This window comes from Rhamphochromis sp. 'chilingali' (genome assembly GCF_963969265.1).
Source record: "Rhamphochromis sp. 'chilingali' genome assembly, chromosome: 9".
NCBI lineage: Eukaryota > Metazoa > Chordata > Actinopteri > Cichliformes > Cichlidae > Rhamphochromis > Rhamphochromis sp. 'chilingali'.
This window is the reverse complement of record NC_137936.1, coordinates 9,079,659-9,104,433: the sequence shown is the minus strand read 5'-3', so window position 1 is coordinate 9,104,433 and position 24,775 is coordinate 9,079,659. Positions and strand designations below refer to the sequence as shown.

The 24,775-nt window shown below is 40.2% G+C and overlaps 1 protein-coding gene across 7 annotated transcripts in view; it reads right to left on the bottom strand.

Moving 5' to 3' along the window:
• The window catches only part of sema3fb (sema domain, immunoglobulin domain (Ig), short basic domain, secreted, (semaphorin) 3Fb), a 59,825-nt gene extending 45,820 nt beyond the window's left edge, over window positions 1-14,005 (bottom strand). For all 7 annotated transcript variants that reach the window (XM_080891159.1, XM_080891160.1, XM_080891156.1 and 4 more), the window contains exons 1-2: window positions 13,559-14,005; window positions 11,459-11,639 (exon numbers count right to left, since the gene is read on the bottom strand). In XM_080891159.1, coding sequence (XP_080747285.1) covers window positions 11,459-11,576 — 118 coding nt within the window. In that variant the 5' untranslated portion in view covers window positions 11,577-11,639; window positions 13,559-14,005. The remainder of the gene's footprint in view (window positions 1-11,458; window positions 11,640-13,558) is intronic.
• Between the last annotated feature and the right edge of the window lie 10,770 nt (window positions 14,006-24,775).

The window sequence follows — 24,775 nt, the reverse complement described above, 5'->3', positions numbered from 1 at the left end:
TGTCCTCCCTTTGGAGCGCCACAGTGGTGCTCCTCGGACCCGGACCGAGGAATCCTATAGGAAGCACGGTAAAAGGCCTGCGGGGATCCTGTGTGCGGCATTCATTGACAAAAAAGGCCTGATGCCAGTTTGACGTCCACCCCCAGGTCTCCCAGAATGTGAATGAACTTCTATGAATAAGAGGCAAACCTACACAAACACCCCTGCAGCTATAGGACCTTCACAGGGGGAAGAGTGTGTGGGCGACGCCAAACAACAACAACAACAAGGGGACTTGCATGCCAGGGTCTCCCCTTTTTCATCTCCCTCACCAATCAAGAGGACACAACACCACAGGGGGGACATTTACAAAAAAACAAGCCTATCAGGGGGTCACTGCCGGCCCCAGCCCATCCTCAATGGGTGGGATCAAGAGTCCGTCCCCACACTCTGCAATTAACACCTACTCCACCAACATGCAAAAGAGAAATCTCCAAATCAGCATTTCAAAACCACACCACAACAAAGACATCAAAGTGCATGCATTGTATTATGCCCGAGTGCTCTTATGGGTTAAACTCTTCAGTGTGTCTTCCAAACGGCCTCATTTCCCCTTACCAACGTGGAATAATGTATGACCTCATCAGTGATCGGATGAAGAGGTGGGAAGCAGGGTCTAAACATGGTGAAAGGTTTTAGGCGGGAGGTGAACTGCTGACTGCAGTTTATGAGCTGAATAGCGCACAGTTTCTGTGTTCTGCACTCCAATCTCACAGACGACTTTCTCTGTCCTAGCAGTATGGGTGACTGGTGATTGATAATGAACATTTGTTTGTCACTAAATGCGAATCTGAAGAGGTCAAATATTGCCCTGGATTTACTTACTATCACTTTTTTTAAATTTTCTGAAACCCCAATAAAAAGTCACAGCGCAGCAGAAATAATCCAGTTTCATCACTGCGGCCAGCTGCACTGATACACAGCAACTAGAAACATCATGAATGGAGCCGGGGCTTCAGCTGAAAAAGATATTTATGGATGTATGCTCTTCTTGTACACCGCACTTTAAAAACTCTGTGTTATGACTTAAACTACATGGCAGCGATTACGTCAGCTTCACTAACATGACCTAATGTTTGCAAAACCCTTTTTTCAACATTAATCTCTATTGCTTGTTGAACAGTCTAACTAATCCTCATATGATCAAATGTAAATATAGCATATTGTTAGAAAAATAAATTGGTGAAAAGTAGCCACCTTTAAATATATTTGCAAATTTTATGGTTTGTTCTTAAGTTGGAATTTGAGCTACTTCCACTTTCACAGCATATCAGAAATAAACATTATTTTCATTCCAGTAGATTTTATATGACAGCTTGTGCTACTAGGTGCTTTTCAGATTATTTAATTTACATGCAAAACACACAAAAATCTCAAAATACTCTTGTTTTTTTAAAAATCTGTTCCACTTCAGCTAATTCCAAGAGTAAAATGCTGCCCCAAAGTCAATGAATGAGAAACAATAATCGATTTGCAATCACTTTTAATACTTAAAATATTTTTATCTTATCATGGTTACTATACATACTTTACCTGAGCACTAACTGGGTGCTATCAGTGCTTCTACTTAAATAAATGGTCTACAGTATCTTTTAGTTGTAAAACAAATCATTTCATACTGTACATAGTAAACCTATGCTTGTCCAAAGTGCTCAAGTACTTGGACCGACCTCACACACAGAGAGCTGCTATGAAAGGTAGCGGCCTGACCATCGGGAGCAATTTGGGGCCTCATTGAAACAAGCTGTCAGATATCACAGTAAATATGTTTACACAGCAAAAGCATAGAAAACATACCATTAACATTATCAGCATTTCTGTCTTGACAGTTAACAAACTGATGGTCCAGTGCAGCATTTAATCTGTACTGGCAATATGCAGTCTATGACGTCACAGTGCATTGCACCATCTCAGCTATGGTGGATTTACTGCAGGGACGAAAAAAGTGCTCATCTTAGGAGTTCCAAGTCTGCAAGAGGCATCTGAAATACTACCCCCCAGCGTCAGAGGGTGAGAAATAATGTTGAGGTTGTAGATCAGAAGGTGACAGTGGCCTTGACCTCCCGTGTCTGGGTCACTCCCTCCCACTTGACCTTCCTGAGCAACTCCTATATACTTAGCGTCTTGATATGAGGGTGATATGAGATACCTCGTGAAGAGATAACGTTAAAAGCCTGCAACTACAGACGTGGACTGATTGTACTCTTTAGGCTAGAGTGAGGTAAGCATTCAGAAGCCTTAAGTAAGGAACAAGAACGAACAAGTGATGATTTGGCTGTTTGCAGCAAAAAACGAGCCAAGTGTCTTTTTGCAGCTTACCCCGGGGAAGTTTGGGGTGGTGTGCAGGACTAAATTCACAGACCAGGAGGTACAAGGCAGGAGAGGAAAGGGACTGTTACCTTCAAAAGCTGGTATGGCAGAACTGTGCTTTGAATATGATATGAACGTCTACATACAGCCCCGGTAGGGGGTTGGCGTTGGGGGTGGCGGGTGAATTTGCAGAGGTTGAAGACAAGGTGGTTCAGTGTTCTGGATGAGCTGCAATGAAAAGAGTGCTTTGACAGGCTGGCTTCAAGGGAAGTGTTCAGGAGCAGATAAATGACTCAAACCTGAATACCATCCACAGTTTTAAGTCTCAAAAAGCAACGACAATTCTCTGTCTGATGATCTAAGATAACAGAAATTGGTGAGTATTAGACCGTGATAGGGATCAAGTCATCCATCTGCCCAGATGACAAGACAAAGAAGCACTTCAAAGCAGGTGCCATTCACCTGGGCAACCACTGAATTCATTTTACCTGTCTCATTATCTTACTCCCACACCTCTGTGTACAGCTTCCTGTCTTTTTTACCATGTTTCTCTTGAGTTACATTTTCCTAAAGGAAAACACACAATGCCACATTCGAAACCGTAAACCTTTTGTGAAACTTGGGCGCAGGTTGAGCTGGATCCAAGAACTTGTGTAAGCCGTCTGGACCATTATTCTCCCTGACACCTTAATCTGCCACAAGAGAAACACTGGTGCTAAGAATATACAATGTTCAGCCTCAGCAGCAGTGCAAAGACAAAGCTAGTCTGAGTCTTCAACCTGTTCATCCGGTCTCCGCTAATGCCCTGTTTTCACAAGTGAGAAAAGACATGAAGTCCCACAGGAAGTCTTAATTATGCCACCTGGAAAGAACGAGCCTAGAAGACTGGCAGGTGTGCTAGATACCAACCAGGTTACCAAGATGTCAAGGCTGGGAATGCTACATCATTATCTATTATCAGTTTCCTCAACAAAGGAAAATGTAGTACAATGACAACAAAGGGTGACTGATGGTTTTCTCCTTTGAGAAGTTTTAGATAAGATAAGATAAGATAAGATAAGATAAGATAAGATAAGATAGAACTTTATTAATCCCTCGGGTGGGTTCCTCTGGGAAATTCGATTTCCAAAAAAGCACAGCACCGACAGAAGTTACAGAGTTATACACACACACATATATATAAATACAGAGACAATATAAATAAAATATACGAAGGGGATAAATAGAATAAATAGGAATAAAAATAAAAATACAAGTGAATTGCACATTTCAAGTATTGAGTCTATTGCACCGTTGACTATTTACAAAAGTATTGCACAAAAGGTATTGCACAGTGAGGTGAAGAGGCACTACAGCTTAGTTGTTCCCTCCTTTGTCCTCCTGTTTCCCCTCCCTCTCCCCTCCAGAGAGGAGTTAAACAGTCTGATGGGCTACTGTTGGCAGTAAAACCTTTCCCTGGCAGCTTGTTGTGATTACAGAAACTAACAAAGTACATCATCTAACCTCATTACTTGGTTTCAACATGCAAAATAATTTACGACTCCAACACATTTGTCCATACTGTGACATAACCACGTCCTCTGCTCGGTTTGAGATCTCTAGTGCTCTAAACCTGCATATTTTGGCAATTTCATAAAAAACTGGAAGAGTGTACAGTTCCATAAATAGAAAACATATGTGCAACAGATAGCTACTGGTGGAAAGAAAGAAAAAATTACAACAATATCTGGACAGTTTGGGTGGTATTTTTCAGTCTTGTGAGGAGAGTCAGGGTGGCGGCATTAGATGCAGCAACATGCCCTTGAAAGACAAGATGGAGAGACAACACTGGGTCCTCATTCATTTTGAGAGACCATCTCGGTTTCACTGGCGAGTCACCTGACTCAGAAGGCTGCTCGTCAGGTGAAACCCTGACCAAAGCGCAAACGCCCTGCTCTCGATATGACAGATCTCATACTGCAGATGCAAAAAGAGAGCGCCGCTGACACGCCAGGAATCCAAAACACCCCAGTCCCCGTGCATTTACTGTAGTTCCGATGCCAGAGAAAGTTAGCTAAGTAGTAGAAGGAAAAAGGACATTAAGGCATAAGAGTTCGATTAGAGCTGAGCTGAAATTAACAGACTATTTGGCAGCTATTTTGATATGTTATGGTTAGAGTGGAGTTATTTACCAGTTCAGGCTTCTGAAATTAGTTCAGGCTTTTCTTTACCCAATATGACCAGTAGTTAAACTGTTAATTGGTTACAGCAACCATTTTTAATTCAGTTCAACTCAACTTTGTTTCTATGGCACCAAATCACAACAACAGTCACTTCCAGGTGCTTCATATTGTAAGATCCTATCAATCAGACCCCTACCCTAAAAACAATGTTGTTTATTCTCATAAACATGAAGCAATAATTTTAAGAGTAAAATGCAACTGAAATATATCAAATCAAAAGTTTATTTATTCAAATAATAATAATAATAATAATAATAATAATAATAATAATAATAATAATAATAATAATAATAATAATAATAATAATAAATAAACAATAATAATAATCAATATGCTTGGAAAATATGCTTCGCATAAACTGCATACCGATCAAGTAAATTTCATTTGATCAGATTCCATTAAATTAATTAATATTATACAGACCTATTGTAAAAGAAATTGTGTATGTATGTATTCAACTAACTGAAAGAAGAAGAAGAACAGTCCTTTATTGTGATTATATGTTCACACGTAAAGAAATTTAATTTGGTAATTCTCGGCACACATGAAAAGAAGCACACACACACATACATATACATATATATATATATATATACATACATACATACATACACACACACAACCAACACTATAAAACAATTGAATGCATACTATCCATATGTGCAGGTGTGAAGTATAAATATGTGCAGAAAGTCACAGATAGAATTTGGTAGAACTGAAAGTCAGCATGTTGGATATATTTTTTTGAATGAATGACCACTTGATGACAATGGGAATGAAAAATCCCCCTTTTAACAGGAAGGACACTCAATGAGGGGCAGCACAACTGGTTGTGGATGGGAGTGGTGCGTGGGGGATCAGCTGTCACCTTCATTGGTTGCCCACAATCATCAGAAGCATAAGAACAATGTTCTCTCTTAACAACTCTGCACCTGCACACACCTGCACGCACACACACACACACACACACACCTGCACACACACACACACTCCCTACATCCAGTAACCATATGCTGAAGAAAGAGAATCCCAGCAATGATACTACTCCCTCTTTTATCAAACCTTAGGACCACCCAAGCAGCATGTGATACTCTTTACAACCTCACAGCCATATGGCATTAGAATCAAGCAGAGGTGCCAAGCGGCTATATTCAATAACACTGAAACACAATGAGTCAATTCATGGACCATCATAAAGAAAAGCCTGTGCGCATTTAACAGCGATTGGCAGTGAGAGGATAAAACACATATTCCAGGAGGCGCAGCATCAGCGCCGGGTGGGAGGCTCAGACAGAGCTAACGGTTGGCTATGAGATGACACTGTGAACGCGAGTTTATTTGCAGAAGGAAATTGGCACTGATAGAGACGGGGCATCAGCTTACTGCTGGATTCAGGGGCAACATGCTGAAAGGAGCCAACAGACTCATCTTTTCAGGGAATATCACACGTCTGTCCCACACATATACCTGACAAGTAGAGGGGTGAGGGTGGCAGGAGCACTGTCTCCTGCAGTACTGCAGTCTATGGCCAACAGATGAATAAATTCAATTGCAAAACTTTATGACGATAAATTCTTAGCACATTTAAAAGCAATTATGCATTACAGATTACATTACTTTTCATTACGGATGTGAGTAAAACTTGAAGAAAAGAATAATTAGAACCTGCAACACATATTGATTCATTGCGAATCACATTAAAATATTATCCACAGACACAAATTCTAATGACACTGTGCTTTAAGTGAAAAGTACGCTGTTATTTTTCATCTTCAGTGCATTCCAATCAAAACAATAGACTCAGTGGTCCAGAAATAAAATGTAATCACGGTACTATCAGTCATCCACCAAATAGGGGGCAGAGTTAAGGTTGCAGGGGGGCAGAGACAGACAGATAATCGATCCCAGAGTCTGACCTCTCAGTCTGAGGCCGTTGGACGTATACCGCTGTGAAGCGTTCACTGATTACCTGTGACCAGACAAGCATTCATGCCTAAAGTTGGGTGAGGACTGCTGCAGACCAGCAGTCACATTTCATTTACGCCAACTGCTAAAAAGATTTAAATGAAGCTCAATGAAGTGAACATAAACCATGCTGTGCTCAGAAATTAGCTTGGCCAGAGAGATAAATAGATTTCAGGCTGAGCTGCATCCCATTTTAACATGAACTCAGCTTTTAATTGCTTGAGCACAAATCCCCACTTAATGTGTTTCCTCACACGTGTGAAGTTATAGGAAAACCACGCAACAGAAGTTATGTCCATAAATTAAAACAAATGTGTGAATTCTAAAGTCCTCAGCAGTGATTATAAATGAGAGACAAATTTTCCCCATAAAGTTTAAGGAGCGGCCGTTACAAATACAAATGTTTTGAAGTCATGTACACCGCAGCGGAGGATTAACACCATTTCCTGGAACATCGGGCTCAGCCTCTTTTTTCTTTAATATACACACTCTTCTCTACACCCACTCCATTAAATTAAAAGTCAGTGGTTTCCAGGCCAAGTTGGACGTTACAATTAAGTGACACTTTTGACAGCTGGATCGCAGCAGAGCACAAGTTGCTCCGGACCAAACTACACTTGCACTTAAACCACCGTCACCACTTGGCCGTTTGCGTTCAGTGGTTAACCACAGCGCCACAAATGACTTCTGTGTGGCTGCCGAGGGAGAAGAGAGTTTTACACTAAATATAACTGAGCTTAGCTGCTGTGGAGACAAGCTGAGGTCTGGGACGTGGCCAAAGTAATAGTGGTTTTCAGTGCTTTTTCAGTCATTACTCTACTGCCGTGGGGTTATATGGACTCAGGCCTCGCAAACAGTAATTAGAGATCACAGCAAAACATCAGCAGCAGCCCCAGACGACAGGGTCAGTGGTTTCGTGGCTTATGCACGCGGTCGGGCACCATTGCAATATTACTGCGAGGGTGAAATTCTACCAGTATGCTTGAAGCAAGTCAGATGTGCATCAAGAAACTGAAAGGGAAGCTGCAGGTTGTTATTACTGTCAGCAAATGCACAAGTAATAATACAAAAGATCAAAAGTTTAAACTGCATTTGTCACTGAAACAATCAATGCTGAATAAACACTTAAGGCTTCAGACTCAAACATGCACGCCGATAAGGTCACAAGTGTTAAGAGCCTGGGTTCATTCGGGCAACTAATCTATAGCTCCAAAGAAGAAAGTGACCATGGGAATGTGTTGTGTGAACAACAGCAATAACAGTTTAAACATTTACTAGACAAGTGACAGGCTGGTTGTAAAAGGCCGAGCCCAAAGTCGAAGCGATACCAAACTACTGACTTATCGAAGCAGCTACTTCCCTGCTACACTGCTTTTTACATGACAGTTTCAGATTTGATCCTCATCTGTTGTTACTCGATGGAATTAAAAGCTAAACAGAAACATAACCACCCCATAACACGGGTTGACACATACCAGAATGCCTGGCATTTAACCCCAAAGGGAAGTTTCTAACCCTCTACGCTGCCACCCACCCACCAAAACACACATGCACTCTCACCCAATATAGACTACAGACTTTCCTGTAGGGTAAAAATAGTAGCCCGCTGTTTGCCGTTCACAGGAGGGCGTGCAGATGAGAAATATGTGGCTTAATGATGAGCCAGGGTGGCTTTCTCTTACTGCCACCTGCACTGCCTGTGGCGAGCCTGTTTATTGTAGCGGAGCTGACCCACATTCTGCCGTCATCCCGGTGGCTTTGGCCTCATGCGCAGTCAGAGGGAGGAGGTGGGGGCTAGTGTGCTGTAATCCTGATGATGTTATGGCATTTAAAGGACTTTTTACTTGTACTGACGGGACAGAGTGGCATTGCTGAAGTTAAGTGTGAGAAGCTTGTTTCCAAAAGGTGATAATTCTGAAGTGCTCTTTTGTGGTGCAAGACATGGCTCCACCCTCAGCGGTAGATTATGCTGGCCTGACTTTTCAAAGTGAAAATTTGCATGGAGACTCTTGACCCCGTGCCTCTGTTTGTTCTGAGCTGACGTTTGCCGTCTGCCTTAGCAATTAAGCAGACTAAGAAAAACTTTACATTAAAAGGCTTCTTCTTCTCTCTTTTTTTCGTAATCACCGGTCACGCCCGTTATGTCAACAACTGCATTTAAAGCATTTGAAGAACACAGCACAGCCTAAGTGATGTTCTGCGATTATTTTAAGCATATGAACTCACAGCAGCCCAGATGAGGCTAAAGTTCATGTGCCCAGAGTAGCAGAGCCATTAGTATGGATTTAGATTTGGATCTACTTTATGCAGGAACTGAAACATGTTATAGCAGAAATGTGGGCCAACAGAAGCAGCATGACTTTTTCCCTCCTCCCTGGAGTGTTTTGTCCATTTAGAAAATGCCATGTTTTCTGCAACACAGCGTGATATAAGCAGAACATTTAAAAGATTTTAAAAAAAAGAAAATATGTAACTCTTAAAATGTTGAAACTCAGATCTTGCGTGACTTGGGAGTCTCAGAGAAAAGGGTGGAGCACATACACAATTCTGCCCATCACTTCACTAATGCACTGTATCTGGTGTTAAACGAAGACTGGTTGCTTTATTTAAGATAACTTAGCTCAAAGATGCCAGAAAGTGATTATTACAATAGACAGGTTTTCATCTCCACAGGATGCATGTCTCCATTAAAATCATTAAAACAGAAGAAAACGTGCATTACTGTGTGTTAAAAACTGTTATTGAAACCATAATTGATTCAGTCCCCAAACAGGAAGATATTTTAATATCAAAACTTTCACTGTGTAAATAAGCTACTTATCTGATAAGAGTCTATCATGCCAGTCGACTTAAAAAAAAAAGTCACTTGATTAGTTGTTATGGGTTTGCTTTGTCCCCAATTTGCTCATCTGACACTGACTACAGCTTTTTGCTGTTTAAAGTGAGGAAGGCTTCTTCAGCCAGAGTTGCCCTTTCTCCTCAGCTGATAAGCCTGAACAAAGTCTACTTGCTAAGTTTATCCGTTAGACTTTTTATCCATTAGATTTTGCAAACACAAATCTTTTATCAAATGCATATGAGCAGATACATTGTTCAACTTCCCGTGTCCTCTAAGTACACTGAGAGGGTTATTTTAGCATCGCCGAACGTGTTTTCCTGCTATAAAAGCTGCACACGCGACATGGAGGAAAGGCAAAAGCAATTAGGTCCCATGATTTACTCTACCTGCTTTAATAGGGAAGTGAGGGCCTCCCAGACAGAGGTCATGGTTCTTAACCTCGCTGCTCTGCTACCAAGTTAATCAGTTTGAAACATGTGTTTAGTTCAGCACAGACAAGCAGCTTTATAGCTGCAATTTAAGATTTTTCTTCACAGGGTGACTCACTGGCATAATGATCAAAAATTATGAAGTGGGACCTGAAAATTAACTCATACCCTCCTGTAGTCTCACCATAAAAGACCTGCATATTGCCCATACTTGTCTTCAAGCTGTGTTCCATTTATGCCGCCGCTCAGAGGCAAACTGCCTTCCCAAACAGCTCAAGCAAAAAACTTTACACATCATGATGCATCAGGGGAAGTGCAGCCAGCTTGCCAAGGTAAGGACTACAAGGCCCCTCTCAAAAAAGCAATTAAGGCAGAGGGAGTCATAATATTGAATGGAGAGGGGGGTGCATTCCTCTGAGAGAGGCAGTAGCAGTAGACTGTGAAATTCATATTGACTAGAGAGGCAAACATACACAGGTAAGCAGCAGTGCCCAGCTTTTTCCTTGTCAGCCAAAGAACAGCGCCTGTAGTCTGTCGCTTTCAAATATATAAGTTCAGCCATCCAAAGATGAACCTATACACAAGCTCACTGGACACAGAACAGCTTATAGAGTAAAAAAACCAACAACACGCACACAAACAATTTGCACAGTTCTCTCTAAAACAACACAGCACTAAGATGATATCTGGAAAATGAAAAAACTGCTGAACTCGGGATGTAAGCTCACTGGTGTGTTAAATCCCACTTGATTAAAGCAGGAAAACGCCTTCGACAATGAACTGTGCCAGTCCACTTAATTAAGTCAACTTGTACTACCAGGGAGCGCTGGGAAACGAAGAAAGCAAAAGCAAACAGGGGAGCTGCCGCTTGCTCCCCGAGCTTTTCTCTGGATGCTAATCAAAGGCTTGATCTGCGAGCAGGACAGGCCCCGGGGATGTCGCTTTGCTTGGCTGATCCTGGCAATTTGCTCTTGGTAATACCCTCTCTCTCACTCTGCACCCCGGAGAACCCGGAAGACCATCTCACCTAATCTGTATGGCCGATGGAACGCACAAATACAACCTCCCCCCGCCTCCCAAAGTGCATCTGCTTCACCAGAGAATAATCACATAATGGCCATGGAGTTATTACATGCTCCTTATTATCCCATCTCTCTTTGTGGCTCCAATTTAGAGATTCAGTACTAAAGAAGACTGAAGATAAAGACACTGCATTTGATTAACTAAAACAATAATCATGTATATGCTCTCAAAATGGGCGAGACGTACACATTTCTCAATATGTGCATCTGCTCCGTCACTGTTTGTGTTTGTATTTGTGCAATACAGGCCAGTGGGAGCATCTGGTGGTTATTATGATGCCTGGAGGTCTGAGGAAAGGGAGCAGCGTGCGTATGAGAGTTGCATGATTTGTTTGTGGTCTGCGCAGCGCTGCTCTGGTGATGCTCTAAGTTCTTCCTCTGAAAAACCCTCAAGAACTTATCAAAGCCACAATCACTCCAATTGCACAACTGTCATTTCATCAGTCAGCCGGTGAGCAAACTCATGGCAGAGGAAAAACCAGCACTGACTAAAACACAGGAAAGCCAGGAGTAAACCAAGAATTAGAAGCAAGAGGGAAGATGAGGGTAGAAGAGAGCAGTTCAGGTTCCCACCTTTAAAAGAGATGAAGACACGGGGCGCGGCCAGTGGCTCATTGCTCACTTGGTTCCCAAAAGCCAAGCCGCACAGTGCCAGGAGGGTGTGGACCGTCCACAGACCGTCCAGCTGCATGGTGGACCAACCTCCTGTAGCTCCAAAGGCTGCTTTTTGTTTTTTTTGTTTGTTTTTTTAAATCTGCAGGGACAAAAAGAAACACGTGAGAAGAGAAGATGCTGACTCTACTTTACACTTAAAACCAAAAAAGAATCTGCCACCGTGAGCCTGTTTTTCATTTATAATTTTATGTGACGCGTCAAATCTGTATCTCCCAAGGGCCCCATCACACTGCGAGTTTTGGGCGACACCGCACCGAGGTGCAGAGTTTACGCCCAGATTTCTGGGAGCTTCATTAAACTGATGAGTCCTAATGGAAAGGAGCCAGACTTTTAGAGACTTGCACATTGCTTCCATTTGGTAAAAATTATGTTTGTTTTTCAGAGCGCGACAAAATAATGGCAGGATCGCGCTGACTCCACTGAAGCTTTTCTTCTGCTCCTCTACACGCAACCAAAATGCATTCCTGCATCATGACACCACGCTGTAATTACTGGGTTCACCTAATGCCAGGCTATACCACAACTTCACACTTACTTAAGGAAAATAGCACAAAAATAACATTGTGATTGATGCATCTCAAATACAGGTCTTAGCTGTTGATTAAAGAAAAGGCCTGCAAGTAATGACAGCCTCAAAGCTGAACAACTAAAAAAAAGGTGGTGACATTAATTGTTGATGAAGTATAGATACCTTTAAGCAGCTGATGTTTCACACATATGTGACTGACCATAAGAAATACTCGTGTATGCAGCTACCTCTTTACCTGCAAAACTTTTCTTTTCCACCTTTGTTCCCATAAAGCCTCCCTGAGCTCACTGACCGGACACCTACAGCCTGCATATCTCCTCTCCGCACAAACCACTGACACTTCAAACATTGGACGAATTTCCACCTCAAAAGCACCTTCAGAGACCTCAACAGAGCAGAACAGTCTTCAGACTGGTTGGCTGAAGCGAATTTATGAGTAAAAGCAGCTGTTTAAACCTCGGCTGTTTACAATTTGTAAACCATCCAGTTGTTTATTCTAAGAGAGAGGCCAACTCCTTCGCACAAGCGCATGAAATCAAACAAGGCACCGCTCACAGATGACACCGAGGATTGCGAAAGACACACCGTACCATGAAGTAAAAAATACAAATATGTATGTCATAGACAGTGATATGAAATATTAATACAAAAGTTTACAAAAACAAAAAACAAAAAAACAAAAACCCTTTTAGTCATGGAAACATCATATTAGTCCAAATAGCTTAAAAGAAGAAAAGGTCTCAGCTTCTTCACAGTTTATTAACTGACATGTGTTGAACAAATGTAATGCAATCATTAAAACTTACAGACGGAAACCAGTAAAATCTGGATGGACAGGGCTCAGTGGCTACAGCGCTGCTTTAATCCAGCAGACAAGAAAATAACCATCTGCATTTGCTGCCGATTAAAAACATTTTTTAAAACATTTCACAGTTACCGTGACACAGGGAAATTCCTCAGTGTTGTATTGTATGTAAAAATAAATAAAACACTATACAACTTTATTCACGTGCATGTATGAATGTGTTCTTCGGCAATGAATAATAATAATAAAACAAATTTCATGCAAAAATGTTGAATGTTGCTGAAACACGCTGAAATGTGTGTAACAGACTGGCAGTCTTGGCTACACATGGACGACAGAACTGTAAACAGTCTGGTGCGGTATTAGAGCGCACGGTAAACTGCACAGCTATTAAATAAACAGTGATAATGATTCGCGCTGGAATTGATTTTCCGATCAAAAGAAATTAATAATGATCATAATTTGCTGTTTCTGTTTCATTGTTTCAAAAAGAAAATGAGAGAGTCGGTAAGGCGTGGTGCCAATCATAAATTCAAGTATTTGACAAAAAAAAGCGCGATCCTGTATGCAGGTAACATGTTGCGTGATATTCATAATAAGGAAATAAAGTGTAAAATAAATACATAGATACATAATCACAAAGGAACAGTCCATACAGGCTTACCTCACGGGTCTCCGGATATAAGTTCAGCCTTGCAAGTCATTGAACAAACCAATTCCAACAGATCGATCACTCTCTCTGTCACTCTCTCTCTCTCCAAGTTGAAAGCAGTAATAACAATAGAAAATCCCGGCGCGGCTTTCTGGTCGAACCCCGTTCAGGAGTGGGGTGGAGGTGGGGTGGGGGCACTTTGTACCTGTGCGCACTGCGTGTCTATTGGCCCCGGAGTTGTCAGTGAACACAATGAGAAAAATTACAGTTGCGCGAAAATAAAAAGGGAGAAAATGTTCCTAACTGAACCTTGTGCGAGTCGATTGGATGCTGTCGTCGCACGACTACAATCAACATCTCGTGGGGGGGAAGCCGCTCGATACAAGAAAAGTCCCCGCGGTGTCCAGACGCGTAGCGTGTGCTCCGTCGGAAAGTTGGGCGCTCCTGACTGTAGGGAAGCAGGGCGCTAGCAGGTGGATGCAGAGGCCCATTTGCCTTAAACACACCCACAGGGCGGGCAGCGACAAGCCGAGCCGCCCATCAGTGAGCCTGCCAGCCTGGGGGGGGGACGACGGACGTGATTTACTACCTTATCATACCACAGTCAGAGAATAGACTTTATACTGTGCTCTGGTCTCGCGTAGCTGACTGAAAGTGTATTTGTATCACCATTTCATCATGGAACATTTATTATTACACAGAGATCAAAGCAGAAAGTTTTAGGATCATCCCCTTGTGACGATTTTATCAGGGGTTCACACCTTATTTAAACAAGATCAGGATTAACGCACTAACAGAGACAAAGTGTTCTGCGCCAGGTCCCACTGTCTGCCGGTCTTTATTTGTTAACTATGGGCTTTCAGTGGTGTTATGACAGTGTAATAAGTCATCAGTCTTTTTTTTAATAATTAGTTATTTTCTACTTTGTCTGTAAAACAAAGTAGAAAATAACGATTAGGGTCCTTTTTATAGATATACGGTCATACAATGAGACAGCCGAAAGTGTTCACAAACTGGCAATTCAAAGGCTGTATACCAACCAGAAACAGATGTGTAAAACAGAAAACTAAATCAGACAACAATACTTTTCAAATCATTTCAAATTTAACTCAAAAGACAAATGTTGAAAAACAGCCTTTAAAAAATAGACATGCATCGAAGCTGGAGCCAGTTTCATGCTTCAAAAACAGATGGGACAGGGAAATACAAGACTGGGGAAGTTGTGCAGTGCTCAAGAAAAAACTATGAAACACCTGTTTCAGAATCTGTCAGTAATTAAGATGATAAGTGACAGACTGGGCATAAAAAGAATTCAGCAGGGCTGAGTTTCTTAATATTAAATTTAAATTGTTTAAAATAAAGATTTGTTCATCTAAAGTTGCCAAGAATTTGGGGTTTTTATCATATATGATGCACTGCATAATTAAAAGATTCATAAAGTGAATAACAATCTCTGTAGGCAGGGACATGGCCAAAAAACAAAACTGTTTTCATAACCCACAGAGAGGTAGGATTCTTTTTGGAAATCCCACAAGAGGCTGAGAATCACTTGAAAATCACATGAAAACTAGAAATAGAGCTGCTTTCTCCAAACGTGTCTAACACTGAGGCAAAGTGGGGAAAATGTCCTGTGGGATGACCAATCAAAAACTGAAATTCTCTTTTCCAGGTTAACGAGAAGAGGGAGCATTTGATTTACTATCACCACACAGTTGAAGAGCCATCATCCATGACTGCATGAGGCTTCATTTATGTCTGTCCTGGGTAACCTGCAGATTCAGAGGCATCAATAATGTTAAAGAGTGTACACAGTTTTTGGAGCATCACAGACGGTCATCAGGACAGCATCTTTGGTCAGGAAGTGTCTTGGCTAGTCAGAAAGATGATCCCAAACCTCTTACTACAACATTATGGATTTGAAGCTGTAGGGCACCCACCGAAGAGATCTGGCACAATTTTAAAAAGAAAACGTAATAAAGGAAGACCTGACCAGCTAGAATCTCAAAAAACTTAGATGATGACAGATATGTTTTGATAGGTTTTACATTCTTTTGTCTGCATTGTGTTCTATGTTTACTTGGAAACCGTGTTTAATGCATGGCTGCAGAAAGTTATTTGATAATCATTCATAGAAAGCAGTGGTTAGCATTTAAAAGCTTTATTATTAAATGCAGGTAGATGTGAGATTTGCTGCTTTTTGCATGGAATTTAAAGCTACATTAAATGATTTTGGGCTCAAAACTTGGCATACGTTATAGTTAATTATTCCACTGGTCACCCTGAATGCTTAATTTTAACTTCCAAAGCAGGCAGTTGTATTTGTAAATTAAAAATTAGTCGGCTTTTTTGCACTCTGCTGGGCTACTTGGAGCCTGTAAAACACACTTGTCACAGGCCGTAAATACAAACCAATGAGATGAAAGAAAGTGAGAATTCTCTGTGGGTTTGTCACTACAAACAACACCTTTCATAGCACACAAAGTCATTTCGTCAACTGTGATATAAAATTATAAATTATGTCAACTGTAATGCCTGAAAATAGTACAGGGAAGAAGATGACAGGCACGTTTTTAAAAGTGGCAGCAGAAGCAACAACAGTTTGCCAAGAAAAGACCAAATGCTAACCGAGGTAAGCAATTGTCAAGTATGATGATGTAAAGCTTTTGATACCACTTCTGTGTTTATTAATATGCAAATTAGTTAGCTGCACATGACGACTCGGAAAAAATATTGTTGTGTGAACAGCTCTGAGTCGAATTTCCCATCTCTTCAACAACCGCTATAGTACAGCAAAGAGTCTTACACAGAGGAGCTGTTACTTTCCTTTAAATCAGTCGATTGTATTTCCATCTTCTATCTCTCTGACAACCAACGAGGCACCATCTGCCACCCACACATGAGGTGTGGAGGGAAAATTTTCAAGAGGAATTGGCCTAAATGGTGCATACATGTCTTCTTTTTTCTTTCAACAAGTGAGCGGCTTTAACTTAAATCCTTTTCAGATTCTTCTTCACGCCCAAAAATACACTTTAGCTCACCTTCCTCATACTTTTTAAAGTGTTTATCAAAACGACACAAAAATCACTCCTATTAGTTTCCATTCACGAGCTAAAAGTTTTGTGCATGCAAGTTTATTACAGGGTTACACTGATTTCTTTCTACTCAATATTTGACCCGTCAAGTCCATTTTTTTGTGACTTAGAGCACAGACAATGTCGCGATTGTCGAGTCTGACTTATCAGAAATTAAAACTCTTATCTTCGTTATGTACCCATTGATTTGAAAAAGGGTGAGTAATGTAATTCATTTGATGGTACATGGAAAATGACATTAAAATGGTTAATTTACTCCTCTATTCAAACACAGAGTTACCGCCTGTGAAGATATTCTAAAGCTCGTTGAGAAAATTAAACATTTTCCAGTTTTTAATCATATTCCATTCAGTGTCCTTTCACACCTGCATTATCTGCCTTTCATTCAATCTGGAGCTTTAATGGCGAGTCACCATTAAGCCTGTCGGGGAGTTTGAAAGTTTGCAAAAGAATTCAGCTGTTGGCTCAATGCTGTCAAAAGAAGCTGTCCCGCTCGACTTTTCTCGCATATGAAGCCGTGGCATTGGCTCTGCAGCCTTCATTTTGCAGCCTGACTCAACATAAAGGTTCTTTTTTAAAGTGACTTGGCAGAGGTCAAATAGAAAAGGATCAGTCTGATGAGTGCAAGTAGACTTCTTCCTCTTCAGAATAACTTCGGTATTCAGTAAAGACATGGCAGATTTTCTACGAGCCAGGACCTCATGCTTCTCCAAAGATATCCTACACAAGCTATCCAATTTGTTGAAAGGAAAAAACAATCATCTGTCAGCTTGATTGCATATATTTTATGCATGCATACCATCGAGTTTCATACATTGTTTCTAAGCGAGCCCTGAACTGCAACATTTGTGATAAAAATCTTGACAGTGCTTGATTCCAAGTTGCTGCTGACATCTATCTTAGAGATGCATGAAGTTGTTTTAAAGTTCTGGAGAAGACCCTGCATTTCAGGTGAGGTGTGAACAGTGCTTTTGGTGGTTCTGCCTGCAGGGCAGGAAGACATGCCAGGTGTTATATCAGTATTTGTTCAGGGGATCATCTGTAATGCAATCTAAAGTTCATGTGTGGAGAGATGTGACACACTGAATGCCCCATAGACACTTCTTTGTGGTTTTTATACTTGTTTTGAACCGTAAAAGATCTGAGGTTCCATATCTGAGATTAAAAAAAATGTCGTGACTGTTGCTTTTACTCTGTTTTGTCTACTTTGCAAATCTTTGACCATAAATCTTCTTTTTAGTTTTATTGTGATGTTCTTATCAACCCAACGTTTGGAAAGGTTAAATACTCATCACATAACATAATGGCATTGAAACACATCAAAACATGCTACATAAAGTTGATTTACTTTATGTTTCTCATTCAACCTATAAGTAAGAGACTGTATGACTCAAAATATTTCTAAAGTTTTCACAAGTGCTCAGATCTTCTACCTCAGTGAACATAGAAATACAAAAAAAAATCCATTACAAGTAAAAACAATTAATATTCTAATTCCATAAAAATTCTACTTATGTAAAAGAAAAGCTAATAAACAGGTAGTTGAAGCTAAAAGGAACTCTACTTTTTATGCAAACAGGACTGGTTTAATAATTTATACTAATACATTAAAATGTAAGCAGCATCTTGATGTCGTGGTTAGCAGAGGTGTGGACTCGAGTCACATGACTTGGTCTCGAGTCAGACTCGAGTCATTAATTTTATGACTTTAGACTTGACTTGAAAAAATGTTCTAAGACTTGTGACTTGACTTGGACTTTTACACCAATGACCTGGGACTTGAATTGGACTTGAACCGGTTTACTTGAAAAGACTTGATATTTCACCCCAAATATAAAATTTAACATGCATATTATATAGAGATTGAAAATGTGACATCATTCAGGGGTAAAACCGCAAAGGATTCTGGGAACTCGTGGCAAGAGGTACTAGCGCACGCAGGCTTTCAATTGAAATCAGTCACACAGCGATAAAAAGAAACACAAAAACGCCAAGAAGCTGTTGTATTATTAACTGCAATAGCCGGTCGCATGACAGCCACGGGAAGCCGACGGGTAAAGAGATCGGTTGTTATCGGATTACGTCGTTGAAGAGAAATTGTTCGAGCCATGTTTCCGAAGTGACAAACAGGCGACGGGTGGCCTGGATTGCAGCCATTCAAAGATCAAATATAACGTCCCAGAACCCTCCAGCTCACAGGTTAGTCTGCTCCAAGCATTTACACGAAGGTCAGTGTTTTTTAGTAGTTAATACGTCATTTTCATAACATAATTGGTGATATAGGTTACAAGCAAGTCTGGCGCTGAACAGAAATTGTCGCACTATGCTCCTTTATTTATTGTGCATAAATAGTGAATTGTCCTGACACAATATTGTGTTTCGCTTCTGTTATTATGGTACATTGACAAAAACATATGCTTTTATTCACAGGATAAAACAGGTTTTTTGTATCACTAATTGCCCAGTACGATTACAGCATACAGTATTATTGTCACTGCTACATTTCTGTGATGCGTACCAGAAATTATTTCCACTGCTAATTAATTACCGTTGAGCTCAAAGATCCTATTAATAAACGGTTAACGAATGTGTATTTATGACGACGATTTGTGAGACTGGTAAACTTATGATAGGTACGATGGTCTTTCGTTCTACACGGTGCATTTCAAGGTCCTGCACCCATCCGTCGGTAAACTGTACCTGGGCTTGTTGCAGTGACCTGAAGTTACTAAACTTCATGAGTGTGTGCACTCACTCCAAGAACCGTATAATTATAAATATGCATATAAATATGCTACGATGAGATAGCTGACTTCATCTAACTAGCAAATGTTTTCCAGGCTACGTTGGTGATGCAGTTTTTTTTAATGTGTATGATATTTTTGTCATGCGATTTTAAAGCCGGTCCTACAAGCGCATCCAAGAATAACATGCAGCTTATCTCAGAACTGTCGGTGAAAATTATTCTAGGAGCTAAGTTTAATTGAGCTGCATTTTAAAGAGGTGCAATTTCACAATTTGTGTATATTTTCTAAGTTCACTATTTTGTCATGTGTTGAGAAAAACACAGATTTAAAAATTACATGGTCTAATATTTACATTTAGCATAACTGCAACATTATTTTTTCGTTTTTTTTTTTTTTAAAGACTCGAAAGGACTTGAAATTCAAAATTTCAGACTTGTGACTTTACTCGGACTTTTACACCAGTGACTTGAGACTCGACTCTGACTTGCCTGACATTACTTGAGACTTGCAAAACAATGACTTGGTCCCACCTCTGGTGGTTAGAGAAGAAGCTACTAAACATTTGTTAAACGTCATTTACAACATCATATTTGCATCATATTGTATACACTCAGATGTGTTTTGAATGCAGAATGTTAGTGGGTAAAGTGCAATATTTCTAATATAATGCAGTTTCTTTTTAAAAGAACTGAGTGCTATAATATGGAAACAATACTCAAATTTAAATCGATTTAAAAAGACATGCAAAAAAATATTTTCAAAAAAATGGAATTTTGTAACTTATCATACATACAGCTTGTGCATTTTTCTTTCAAGACTAAATGGATTCTGTGGTGATTTTTTTTTTGTATTTTATATAACATTTCTTAATGCTGCTTTTTATTTCATCTGTCCATTCATTTTCTTTCATTTACCCAATTCCTGATATCACAGGGAGACTGGAGTTTATTTCACAGGTCACTGACAGAAAAGCAGGGTGCACCCGGGACATATAATATGGCAGGGCTAACACAGCCGGCAACCACAGTCAATTTTGAATCACCAGTCTTTGGCTGGTGGGGGCAAGCTGAAGTACCTGGAGCACCCACACAGATACAGGGAGCGCATATTAACTGTCACAGAAAAGCTCCAGCTGGACAGTGGACTTGAACCCAGGACGTTCTTCCTGTGAAGCATGAGTGCTAACCGCTACATTGGCTACCCAGTGTTATTTGCATTTTTAAAAATATTTCATAAATTGTTGGTAGATTTTTAGATTTTATTGACTTAAATCATATAAACAACACTCAAGTTGTTTTCTTCTTTTTAATATTGTGGCTCTACACCAAGATGCTCATTATTAGTGTTTTTTGACTTATGTGTGCTGTCAACATATGCAGAGAAAAATGTGTCAATATCAGTTCTTCCCTGCAGGTAAAACAAACACGCTGACCACCAAATTATTGGGAATATAAACAATCATGTAAGTGCATCGTTATCACATTATAAATTGTCACTAAGTCACATTGTTCTGCAAACCTGAAGTGCTGTTCCTCTTGAGAACAAAAAGGTAATGTAAATTACAAAGTGCTCTTTGTTTTGGCTACTTCTACCTAATTTTACGGGATATAATACTGATCCTTAAAAGTATTAGGTCTGCAGCTAGCACACAGTGTTACCAACACACCCACATACTTGTACACGTACACATGCACAAAGCCTCCGAACTTAAACTGCCTTGTTTCTCCAACAACACGACTTAGCGATATTTCAAATTCAGCAGACAAGAGCTCACCTTGTGTTGCAGCCAGATAGGAGAAAAGCTTTGCTCCCAGCACTTTCTCTAGATGATGTCCTCAAAGTTATTAGCATTTAAATGAGAAAGGAAAAGTATCATATCTAGATCACAGAAGAACTCTCAACAGAGTAAAACTTGTTCAACAACTGGAAAAGTGTAGACTAAAGTTTTCTCATCTCCTGAGCTAAATGACTGAGTGTGAGTCAATTAGTATAACACGTACTTTGGGGATGGAAAGAAGGGGATTTCAAACTTTCTAATCATAATGAATACATGGATTTGACTCCTCAGACTGATGATTAAAGTTCAGTGTTTGGACCACCTTCCTCTTCCCCTACCTGTGTTTGGTGGCTTTGAGTAACACTTTCCTCTGTTGTTTTTGGCTAACTGTGGAACTCCATCCACTTCCCAGACGCTTTGGCCCTAACGACGCTTTACTGCCAGTGTCGCCCCTGCTGCCCCGGGGAACCACAACCCACAGCAACCAGAACGAAGGAAATGACTTTGATTTCCTTCCACTTTTCACACATCAAATGGGCAAGGGAAAGAAACCCATACACGGGGCTTGACCTAGCTGAATAAACAAACTTATGCCACAGTGTATGTGTGTGTGTTTGTGTGTGGGTGTGTGCACGTTTATAACTGTGTCAGCTGAATTGTGTGTGTGTTGGGCATAATATAATGTGTGCGTTGAGGAATAGGTGAGTTCATTTTTATACAACACAGCTCTACATCAGTGTTGACATAATGTGAAAGGTAAATATTCTGTAATTGAATAAAATCACAAACCGACACATCGGCCTGAGGAGAAATAGCCAACCCAGTCTAAGATTCTCAATACAGCGTTGTTCTCCAAGACTGCCTGTCTGAGGCAGGCGACCTCTGTAAAGTTGAGTGTCAGAATTTGAACAAATAATCCATCTACTAAAGTATAAATGATGATTTCATTCAGTGGAGTGCTGGGTTTGATTATGAAAAAAGAAACACAAGTTCTCTAGGTGGGTCAAACATGATTCATACTGTGTCATACTTCCCCTTCACACCAATTTTCTGGGAGGTACCATACTAGGACAGAGTTGATGTTGTGTTGCTGCTACCCATGGGAGAGGTAAAAGCAGGACTGAATCACTGAACCACTGAAGTATTGACATGTGCGTGAAACGGCACTCGTTTTCACACATACGATGATTATATATCAGAATCTGCAGAACTGGGAGGTCCTGCTACCATCCCAACACAATGCAGCAATAAAAGCTACAGAGACAGGGGAACGGGCCACACAGATTGTCAGCTACCTCTGACTGATGTTGCATTACCCAATACTTTGTCAGAGTGTTACACCACCAAAAGGACTATTGCAAAGAGTTTCTTATTTGAAAATGGAAATGAGGCTTGGGTTAGTTTGAAATTTGTCAGCCACTGAACTGATGCAAAAAAAAAATTACTAAATTCTTGTGCTGCTCCACATAAAAGACACATTGTTTTGAGCTCCTTATTGCTGACTCTAATCCTCTCATATCAGTGCTCCAATGCTTCGTCTTAACTAATGTGATATATTTAGACATACAGTGCTTAACAAATTTATTAGACGACCTGTGATAATAAAAAAAAAGAAAATGCTAAACATTTTAGAAATGTGTCAAAAACTTATATTGTCATTCATTAGGTGAATAACAAACTGAATTAATGCATTTGTGCGCAATCAAATAAAACATTCAACCTTTAAACTAAGTTTCCTGTTTAGAAATGTAAATAATTGTGATTTGGCATCTTAATCATACTTAAATACCCTATTAAAACTGCAATGTGCATCAAATTTTTTCAGCTTTTTTTTTAAATAGAAAAAACATTAAAATTCATGGATACGAAGAATACTTTTATTTTGACATAGCATTTTTTCCTAGATGAACATAATCAGCTTTTTGTTATGTCCTTACCTGGATGACTGAGCAGAGATCAAGACATTAAAAATATCATTTTGATCAAAAAGTTTGTGTGTATGTTTTCTGGATAAATAACAATGCCATTAATTTAGGGCTGCTGTAGCAGAAACATTAATTATGTTTTACTTAGTTACTCACATATAGCTAAAAAGACTATCGACCATCCTGTAAAAAGAAAACAGAACATTTTTATTAATTAACAGAAAATGTTCTGTTGTTTGTTTGTTTATTTTTATAATAAAAACGGGTGAAAAGTGAAAAACAGCTGTTAATCTTTTATATACTTTTGTTATACAGGGAGTGCAGAATTATTAGGCAAATGAGTATTTTGTCCACATCATCCTCTTCATGCATGTTGTCTTACTCCAAGCTGTATAGGCTCGAAAGCCTACTACCAATTAAGCATATTAGGTGATGTGCATCTCTGTAATGAGAAGGGGTGTGGTCTAATGACATCAACACCCCATATCAGGTGTGCATAATTAATAGGCAACGTCCTTTCCTTTGGCAAAATGGGTCAAAAGAAGGACTTGACAGGCTCAGAAAATTCAAAAATAGTGAGATATCTTGCAGAGGGATGCAGCAGTCTCAAAATTGCAAAGCTTCTGAAGTATGATCATCGAACAATCAAGCGTTTCATTCAAAATAGTCAACAGGGTCGCAAGAAGCGTGTGGAAACACCAAGGTGCAAAATAACTGCCCATGAACTGAGAAAAGTCAAGCGTGCAGCTGCCAAGATGCCACTTGCCACCAGTTTGGCCATATTTCAGAGCTGCAACATCACTGGAGTGCCCAAAAGCACAAGGTGTGCAATACTCAGAGACATGGCCAAGGTAAGAAAGGCTGAAAGACGACCACCACTGAACAAGACACACAAGCTGAAACGTCAAGACTGGGCCAAGAAATATCTCAAGACTGTTTTTTCTAAGGTTTTATGGACTGATGAAATGAGAGTGAGTCTTGATGGGCCAGATGGATGGGCCCGTGGCTGGATTGGTAAAGGGCAGAGAGCTCCAGTCCGACTCAGACGCCAGCAAGGTGGAGGTGGAGTACTGGTTTGGGCTGGTATCATCAAAGATGAGATTGTGGGGCCTTTTCGGGTTGAGGATGGAGTCAAGCTCAACTCCCAGTCCTACTGCCAGTTTCTGGAAGACACCTTCTTCAAGCAGTGGTACAGGAAGAAGTCTGCATCCTTCAAGAAAAACATGATTTTCATGCAGGACAATGCTCCATCACACGCGTCCAAGTACTCCACAGCGTGGCTGGCAAGAAAGGGTATAAAAGAAGAAAAACTAATGACATGGCCACCTTGTTCACCTGATCTGAACCCCATTGAGAACCTGTGGTCCATCATCAAATGTGAGATTTACAAGGAGGGAAAACAGTACACCTCTCTGAACAGTGTCTGGGAGGCTGTGGTTGCTGCTGCACGCAATGTTGATGGTGAACAGATCAAAACACTGACAGAATCCATGGATGGCAGGCTTTTGAGTGTCCTTGCAAAGAAAGGTGGCTATATTGGTCGCTGATTTGTTTTTGTTTTGTTTTTGAATGTCAGAAATGTATATTTGTGAATGTGGAGATGTTATATTGGTTTCACTGGTAAAAATAAATAATTGAAATGGGTATATATTTGTTTTTTGTTAAGTTGCCTAATAATTATGCACAGT